General features: G+C 39.1%; 1 protein-coding gene across 1 annotated transcript; it reads left to right on the top strand.

Annotated features, from left to right (window-relative positions):
• The first annotated feature begins 4,398 nt into the window (after positions 1 to 4,398).
• Positions 4,399 to 9,684, top strand: LOC133987709 (protein NLRC3-like). The gene is made up of 10 exons (XM_062427153.1): positions 4,399 to 4,487; positions 4,738 to 4,851; positions 5,185 to 5,298; positions 5,522 to 5,600; positions 5,766 to 5,994; positions 6,337 to 8,131; positions 8,233 to 8,406; positions 8,540 to 8,713; positions 8,845 to 8,891; positions 9,098 to 9,684. Exons 1-10 carry the CDS (start codon positions 4,399 to 4,401, stop codon positions 9,682 to 9,684), a joined length of 3,402 nt encoding a protein of 1,133 aa, XP_062283137.1.
• Positions 9,685 to 10,169: the final 485 nt, after the last annotated feature.

Consider the following 10,169-nt stretch of genomic DNA (forward strand, 5'->3'; position numbering starts at 1 on the left):
CTACAACATTTATTTTGGGAAAATTAGTTTTGATATAATTTGGGGGATTTTTTATATTCAAAAATCTTCAATATCGTCAATATTATACACTGTATACTCACCAAAATCATGCTACATAACAAAGGTCACCTGATAATCATACTACCACAGTTATTTCAGGAAAATTAGTTTTGATATAATTTTGGGTATTTTTTATATTAAAAAATTATTTCTCAATGTTAAAGTGTAATGGGACCAAATTCACATCAGATAAAACACCTGGAGACCCATGACTAAATGTAGACCAGATTGGTTTTGCTTTAAGTGCTCTTCACAAACTTTAAAATTGTTGTAGGTTACTTTCATTATTTGACCTACCGACTCAAATACACAATCTACCTCATGTACAGTATTCAAAACTGCTTCTTCAAAGAACGATGAAAGTTTTCTTCTGTGGTCTTTTCCAATGGTTAGTTAGTGTATTAAATTGGGGTTCAATTTGAATGGTTTATTGATGGATAACAATTCCAAAATAAAAACAATATTTGTAGACCTACATTTTTTTTCTGACAAATAAGTGAAAATATGTGTAATAACTTTTGACAGGTTTTTTGTAATTCTCATTGTTGTAATGGTTACAGGTTATGTCGGTATTAATAAAGTATCTTGTTATTAGGTGTGGACAGTGTGGACCTCTAATGTTCTCTATGGTCTATCTGTCTTGTACAAAAACATATCACATACATAAAGAAAAAGCCATCAAAACTTGTTCACTTTTTTAATCTTCAAGAATACACACACACATTCAGTCAGTCAAAGCATTGGCTTAAAAACATCATGAATTTAGTTTTGGTCATCCTACACTGTATAATATTAACGCTATTGAAAATATTTCAAAATAAAATTCCCCAAAAATATGCAATTTTTTTTTCTGAAAGAACTGTTGTAGTATGATTATCAGGTGACCGTTGTTGTGTAGCATGATTTTAGTGAGTATACACTGTATAATATTAATGCTATTGAAAATATTTCAAAATAAAATTCCCCAAAAATATGCAATTTTTTTTTCTTCTGAAATAACTGTTGTAGTATGATTATCAGGTGACCCTTGTTGTGTAGCATGATTTTGGTGAGTATACAGTGTATAATATTAAAGCTATTGACGATTTTTCACAATAAAATTCCCCAAAAATAAACAAAAACAAATTTTTATGAAATAACTGTTGTAGTATGATTATCAGGTGACCCTTGTTGTGTAGCATGATTTTGGTGAGTATAAAGTGTATAATATTAACGCTATTGAAGATTTTTTAATATAAAAAATCCCCAAAATTATATCAAAACTAATTTTCCAAAAATAAATGTTGTAGTATGATTATCAGGTGACCCTTGTTGTGTAGCATGATTTTGGTCATCCTACACTGTATAATATTAACGCTATTGATGATTTTTCAGAATAAAATTACCCAAAAATATGCAAAAAGATTTTTTTAATGAAATAACTGTTGTAGTATGATTATCAGGTGACCCTTGTTGTGTGGAGTGAATATAGTGAAGACTACTGTGTATAATATTGATGCTATTGAAGGGAAATCAATGGAACGACAGCACATGACAGTGATATTGAAGTATTATACACAAGCACATTTTGCAACAATAACTGTTGTAATGTGATTATCAGGTGACCGTTGGTGTGTGGAGTGAATTTGGTGAGACTACAGTGAATAAAAGTGGAGATATTGAATATGTTTCGTTTTGGTACTGCACTTTATAGACGGTCCCTAAGCGCTCGCCTCTCCGCCCGCAACGCATAGAGAGCAATGTATTTCCTGCAGCCTGGAGGACGACTCATTTTGGCGAAAATGAGTTTGTAGTCAATAGTCTACCTTACCACAATAGGAAAGAGGCATTTTTTTTATGTTTTAACAATGTTTCGTTTGTGAGCTAACTTTACCCAAGTGTTTCACGGGAGGTGCACGTCAGGGGGGAGGTGTAGGCGGCTCTCTGCGTCGCAGTGAACCCCTACACTGCAACGCAGAGAGCTACTGTAGGTATGCCGTCGGCTTGACGTCGACCCAACGTAGAAACATGGGGGAACATGGATGCAATATTAGAGAGTTAATGCATCCCAGGAGTAAAACTGGGGCGCGAGCTGCTACTGATCTTCCAGTTTCTCCTCTATACATGAAGGTGGAGGGAGTCTGTGAATTAACCTGAGGTGAGCTGAGCAGGTGAGAATCCTACCAGAGAAATCTGTAAATGTCTGATGAACACGATCACTGGTGCATATTGGTTTGATCACATTGTGTTGCATCACTGATGACTCTGCTGTTGCAATGTTTTTTGTCATACAGATTGTATTTAATGTTTACAAGTATAATTAATTATAAATATTGCTTTTCAGTGGCGGCTGCTGGTGTTTTAAACAGGGGAAGCTCACTTTACGTCTTCATCATAAAACTTGTCATATCGAAGGGAAGTAGTTACAAATAAAAGAAGTGTTTAATTGAGGCTGTTGTATGCTTCATCTATGTCATAGAAAACCACAGCAACACACACCTGAAAGAGATTTTCAAAATAGTCGATAGTCGCTTTTGAAAAAAAAAGTCGCTAAGAAGAGTTGGAAAGTCGCCAGATTTAGCGAAAAAGTCAAGCCACATTGGTAAAACTACACTCAGAAGAGTCAGCCTTCCATAAGCTGTCTATCAAGGGCTACAGCATCAGAGAGCCTCATTGAACACCGTTGAAGCTCTGAGTCTGTGGTGGACTGCCAGTGTGTGATAGGGAAATCACGTCGGAAAATAACAGCGTCGGCAATAAACAGCTGGTTACTGGATGACATAGTTGTAAAATCTAACGCATTCAAGTGCAGATTTTATGTGATATAAAATATAATTTTAGTGTGAATTTAATATGACAGTTGTGGCAATTTTTTGGGGAAGGTGAGCCTCCCTCTCAGAGCAAGATTTGCACGTATCACTTTCAAAAGTAAGTACATGTCAGAACAGGTGAGCTCTGATCAACCCGACTGGTTCAGGGTTTGGTTTGTTTTTTTAACTCTTTAAGTGCAACACTGAGACTAAAAACCCTGCCATGATGGAGTACAGACTACATTTTGCTTGGTTTCATAACGTTAAAAGTTAAATTGGGCGTTTCCCGATTCATTGCCCAAAAAAAGCTGAGAAAGAAAGAGAGAGAGAGAGAGAGAGAGAGAGAGAGTGTGTTGTGGTCGATGAGCTATGTGTGGTTCATATTCGTAGACCTCTCAAATCGCCTCTTCAACATGCATGTTATCAATCTCATCACTCTGTAAGCGCTTTTTTAAATTGAATGCCAAATAAAATGTAAACTATTATAAAATAACTCTTAAATAAACTTAAATATTTTTTAACAAAATAATGAACACAAAATTATTAATTTGAACCAGAGTAAAATGACATAAAAGCAGAAAAATAGGCATACCAAATTAAAACCAGACAGATCAAAAAATTATAGTGTGTGTGTGTGTGTGTCCTTATAACGTCAAAATGAAACTTATGACGTTATAACATTTTTGCGGACAATTTGGCCCATTTACAAGATTTGATGAGGTCCTACTTCATGTTGGTTGAGACACGACGAGATTTTACTGTTATTGAGAACAGTGAATGACATTTTGAGTAAAATGCGCGGGGCTGTAAGGGGTCGGACTCATTAATCCTACTGTATTCAGAGGGATTTCTTGACGCCGTGGTGTTTGGTGAAAGTGTAGGAGTTGGCTCCATCACGGGGAGTCCACTTCTGCCTGAGACCAACTATGAGTTTAAGTTGTGTAATAAATTATCAATGCTCACTTATTTCTCTTTAAATGTTGTTATCCTCCTTCACGCTTGATGTAAAATATTAAAACATATTTTGGTGGGTAGATATTTTGCCTCTGTATTTGAAAATGGGTGTATACAAAGTACTGAAATGGTAACATCTCCTCACCTCTTCTCTCTTTAACCCACAAAAAAAAAAAAAACCTGGGCTTGGCTGACTAACGTAGTAACTTGTATAAATATATTAATAATCTGCTTGTGTAAACGGGCAATAGTAACTGGGCCAGTGCGCCATTCGTGTTTCTGTGTTCTGCTGTGTGTGTGTGTGTGTGTGTGTGTGTGTGTGTGTGTGTGTGTGTGTGTGTGTGTGTGTGTGTGTGTGTGTGTGTGTTTGTGTGTGTGCGCGCGCGCGTGTGATTAACCATGTACTTGAAAGGTTGTATAACGAGTTTGGTCAGTTTACTCTTATTCATCTCAATCTTAAAATAATTAATTTGGCGCCATCTGGTGGTAAAAATCAAGAATGACACTGTGATAGACGGCAGTGTGTGGCTGTTATGTGCTGCTTGTGTAGTGACTGAGCATTTTTTTTGTGTTTGTGTGAAGACGTTTCTTTGCTATGAATCAGCGTGAGGACCGAGAAGAGGGACTCCCTCCCTCTAAAAGCTCTCTGTGTGGGGAACATGACAACCAGACCAAAGCCCAGAGGTGAGATGAGTATCTCTAACTACACATTACTGTTCTCCACTCACATTGTATGTTGATGCAGATTTAGATGCAATTGCGGTTTCAAACCTAGTTAGACATGTTAACAATGTCAGTTTGTTGTAGCTATGTGGATAAGTCTATTGCTACAGGTTTACACACCTGATGTGTTGCTGTTGTCCAACAAAACCCATAATCCTCAGGGTCAACACTGTAAGTTACACCTATATTATCACTTCTCTGTTTCCATCAGGATCTATCAGCAAAGATCAAATTCTCCTGAACCCAGCTGTGTGTCCATGAAGAGTGACCAGTCCATGTATCACCCTCTTAGTTTCAAATATGAACACCCCTCAACTGATCAATGGTAAGAACAGAATAGTCATTGCTTTTCTCTTCCTAACTCAGATTGTATCAGTATTGAAATGTAAAAATTATTTTCAGCTGTATTTTAGCCACATAATTTTCTTGAGATTTTAAGCTGTTATTACTTCATCAGTGTTGTATCGCTCTCTCTCAGCTCTGTGTACGTGAAGAGTGATGTAAGGACACTTTATTTTGAAAAATAGTATGTCAACACGTGATTATTTCACAAAGATTTTTTTTTATCAGTGTTTAAAAACATTTGACATTCTACATATTTCTTGGCAGGATTTTATCCTGAAAGATTTCTACTGAATTAGTGTTTTGTGTCCATCAGGATCCATCAAAACAGACCAGACTACTCTGAACTCAGCTGTGTGTCTGTGAAGAGTAAGAGGTCTATGGATGTATCTGTTAAATTCAAACATAGACAGCAGTCTACTGATCAGGGGTAAGTATGTGAAATGTTTGCTTCTATTATTATCCAGTTCTCATAAGATGAGGTATCATTAAACGTGGATATTTATTTTTGTACTTGTACATACTGTACACACACACACACTATTTTCTGAAAAACACAAACTTCATCTAACAAATTTTAAAACAGAGGTACAAAGTCTTTGCAGTGACAACAGCCAAGTGTTTTACCTGGATCCACTGTTTTTTCTTCACAGAGTTTATCAGCAGAGCTCAGAAGTTCTCAGTGGTCAGTCTGTTCAGCAGCATCAAACACACCTGGACTTCATATTTATGGTGTGTAAATGTAAAACAGAGTTACTACTAACTACAACAGCCACAAACTAAATACCAAACTACCATTGTGGTCCTGGCAGTCTCTGTAGACCAGCAAGTTTTCAGTCTGTCAGATGATCTGATATTGATTTCTATTAGTTAAATTTACATTTTATTTTGCTGCAGCTGTTGGAGGAGAACATCGTCTGGTTTGTGAAATATGAACTTGATAAGATCAAGATGGTTCTGGGTCTGGGTTACCCAGAATACTTGGAGAGACAGGCCGAGGATGATGAGGTGTTGGATGGTGAGGAGCAAGAGCAGAGGAGGAGCAGCAGAGAGGCTTTTCTGAAGATCACACTGCATTTCCTGAAGAGAATGAAGCAGGAGGAGCTGGCTCACTGTCTACAGAGCAGTAGGAGGATTTTTAACAGATTTAACATGATGGAGAGGCAATAGAAAAAACATGGGAGATGTTTATATTTCAAACTCTGTAGTTAATATGATGCACACACCTACATCACATATTAATTCTTCTGAGATGAAAACAGTCTAGGCAAGGCAGTTTTATTTATATAGCGCATTTCATACACAGTGGCAACTCAATGTGCTTTTGGCAACTCAATGTGCTTTGTCTAAACTGTCTACACCTGATGAGCTGAATAGATTTCATAGTGGAGGCAAATAAAAACAATGTTTACAATCTTCCAGTTTACTGTAGAATCATCTGACTGATTTCACTGATTTGATCTTTCAGGAACTTGTGCTGTACAGTGTCGATATAAACTCAAGTCTAAACTGCAGAAGAAGTGCCACAGTGTGTTTCAGGGGATTGGTAAAAGAGGAAATCCAACCCCTCTGAATCAGTTCACAGAGCTCTATATCACAGAGGGGGGGACTGCAGGGGTCAATGATGAACATGAGGTCAGACAGATTGAAACAGCATCCAGGAAACCAGACAGACCAGAAACAATAATCGGACAAGAAGACATCTTTAAAGCCTTAGTCGGAAGAGATGAACCAATCAGAACAGTGATGACTAAGGGAGTGGCTGGCATTGGGAAAACCATCTTAACACAGAGGTTCACTCTGGACTGGGCTGAAGACAAAGCCAACCAGGACATAGAGTTCACATTTCCTATCGCTTTTAGAGAGCTTAATGTGTTGAAAGAGAAAAGGTACAGCTTGGTGGGACTTGTTCATCACTTCTTTACCGAAACAAAAGAAGCAGGAATCTGCAGGTTTGAAAAGTTCCAGGTTGTGTTCATCTTTGACGGTCTGGATGAGTGTCGACTCCCTCTGGACTTCAACAACAATGAGATCCTGACTGATGTCACAGAGTCCACCTCGGTGGATGTGCTGCTGACAAACCTCATCAGGGGGAAACTGCTTCCATCTGCTCGCCTCTGGATAACCACACGACCCGCAGCAGCCAGTCAGATCCCTACTGAGTGTGTCAGCATGGTGACAGAGGTCAGAGGGTTCACTGACCCACAGAAAGAGGAGTACTTCAGGAAGAGATTCAGAGATGAAGAGCAGGCCAGCAACATCATCTCCCACATCAAGACATCACGAAGCCTCCACATCATGTGCCACATCCCAGTCTTCTGCTGGATCACTGCTACAGTTTTGGAGGATGTGTTGACAGGGAGAAAGGAAGGAAAGCTGCCCAAGACTCTGACTGACATGTACATCCACTTCCTGGTGGTTCAGTCCAAAGTGAAGAACATCAAGTATGATGGGGGAGCTGAGACAGATCCACACTGGAGTCCAGAGAGCAGGAAGATGATTCTGTCTCTTGCAAAACTGGCTTTTGAGCAGCTGCAGAAAGGCAACCTGATCTTCTATGAATCAGACCTGACAGAGTGTGGCATCGATTTCAGAGCAGCCTCAGTGTGCTCAGGAGTGTTCACACAGATCTTTAAAGAGGAGAGAGGGGTGTACCAGGACACGGTGTTCTGCTTTGTCCATCTGAGTGTTCAAGAGTTTCTGGCTGCTCTTCATGCCCATTTAACATTCATCAACTCTGGAGTCAATCTTCTGGGAAAAAAACAGACAACATCTTGGTGGTCTAAAGTGTTCACAAGCAAATCAAGATGTTTCTACCAGTGTGCTGTGGACGAGGCCTTAAAGAGTCCAAATGGACACCTGGACATGTTCCTCCGCTTCTTCCTGGGTCTTTCAATGCAGACCAATCAGACTCTCCTACGGGGCCTGCTGACACAGACAGGAAAAAGCTCACAGACCAATCAGGAAACAGGAAACTACATTAAGAAGAGGATCAGTAAGGATCTGTCTGCAGAGAGAAGCATCAACTTGTTCCACTGTCTGAATGAACTGGATGAAAGTTCCTTAGTGGAGGAGATCCAACAGTCCCTGGGATCAAGAAGACTCTCCCCAGACAAACTGTCTTCTGCTCAATGGTCAGCTCTGGTCTTCATCTTACTGTCATCAGAAAAAGACCTGGATGTGTTTGATTTGAAGAAATACTCTGCTTCAGAGGAGGCTCTTCTGAGGCTGCTGCCAGTGGTCAAAGCTTCAAGTAAAGCTCTGTAAGTGGATGAACTGCTGCACTTATGAACAGTTTCAAATATGTTTAACGTTATACACAATAAATAAAACATTTTAATATTTATCACTACTTCTTCTTTAGGTTGTCTGACTGCAACCTCTCAGAGAGAAGCTGTGCTGCTCTTTCTTCAGTTCTCAGCTCCCAGTCTTCTAGTCTGAGAGATCTGGACCTGAGTAGTAACAACCTGAAGGATTCAGGTGTGAAGCTTCTATCTGCGGGGCTGGAGAGTTCATATTGTACACTGGAAACTCTCAGGTCAGGGTTCAAATATTTGTTTAACAGTTCATCCAGCTTTAGGTTTTTGTTAGTGATGATGGTCAACACCTGTAGGATTTACTTCATAATATGACTTTTTAAAACAGAGTTAACTTTGTCTTTTTAATTCCAGTCTGTCAGGTTGTCTGATCACAGAGGAAGGCTGTGCTTCTCTGGCCTCAGCTCTGAGCTCCAATCCCTCCCATCTGAAAGTGCTGGATCTGAGCTACAATCATCCAGGAGACTCAGGAGAGAAACTGCTGTCAGCTGGACTGGGTAATCCACAATGGAGACTGGACACTCTCAGGTATGGACAGACAGATGAATTGCAGCATGTTTCTGTGTCACTAACAAACTGAGGAACACTGCTTCATGTTGAAGAGCAATTAGGACTCTTCTTCGATAGAAAATCATTTTGATTTTGTTTTCTTCCACTAGGGTGGACCATGGTGGAGAGCACAGGTTAAAATCTGATGTGAGGAAGTGTAAGTGTGGATTTGATTTATGACAACTTTTTAAATATTTTTCTTTTAAATACAGTCAGCCTTTGTGTTATTAATTCTTTCACAACATTACTGACAAAATGTGTCATTAAATTTTATAGAAATGGACAACAGATCAGAAACAGAATAAATCCATTGTGTGTCAGATGCTAAACTGCCACTGTGTTTTTTCTTCTTCTCTTCATCAGATGTCTGTGAACTCACAGTGGACACAAACACAGTAAACAGAGACCTCGAATTGTCTGACAACAACATGAAGGTGACACATCTGGGAGAGGATCAGTCATATCCTGATCATCCAGACAGATTTGACTACTGGGCTCAGCTGCTGTGTAGCAATGATCTGACTGGTCGCTGTTATTGGGAGCTCGAGTGGAGAGGAGGAGTGTCGATATCAGTGACTTACAGTGGAATCAGAAGGAGAGGGTACAGTGTCGACTGTGCATTTGGAAAAAATGATCAGTCCTGGAGTCTGTTCTGCTCTGATGATGGTTACTCTGTCTGGCACAATAGGAAGGAAACATCCATTCCCTCCTCTGTCTCTAACAGAGTAGGAGTTTATGTGGACACTTCTGCTGGCACTCTGTCCTTCTATAGAGTCTCCTCTAACGCACTGATCCACATCCACACCTTCAACACCACGTTCACTCAACCTCTGTATCCTGGGTTTCGGCTCTGGTCTGGTTCTTCAGTGTCTCTGTGTCCTCTGTCTATAGGAGAGTCTCCTCCCCCGTGTAGACAGACAGACACCCTGCTTACTGAAGACAACTGCTGAAATCACTGTTCCCTGTGTCCGTTGGGGAAAAAGGGAGATTCTGTCTGCATTTTCACTTTATTTTATCTTATTCTATTGATGTTATCCAGATGGCTTTATTTTTTCTGTTTGTTAGAGTAATGTTGGGTTTTTTTTTAACATGCTTTTATGTCCTTTTCTTGTGAAGCAATTGGGTGTAATATTTTTTTGTTGTAAAGCACTTTGAGCCGTTTTTCATATGAAAAAGTGCAATACAAAGTTATTATTGTTATTATCATCCAATTAATTAAGTTTTCTTCAATTAGTAGCCGTTAGTGGTTTCTGTCCACAGGAAGATGGCGCAATGTTACGTTTAATTTGTACGAAAAAACGCACATCAATGATATTTAGAGAAAAAGTGCTACATTACAAAGAAAACACAATGAACCTCAATCCATATATACACAATAACATCTTCTCAAAACTGAACAAGACTATTCTGTAATTATAAAAAAATGTTTTAATTA

This window comes from Scomber scombrus, chromosome 10, assembly GCF_963691925.1.
Source record: "Scomber scombrus chromosome 10, fScoSco1.1, whole genome shotgun sequence".
Lineage (NCBI taxonomy): Eukaryota > Metazoa > Chordata > Actinopteri > Scombriformes > Scombridae > Scomber > Scomber scombrus.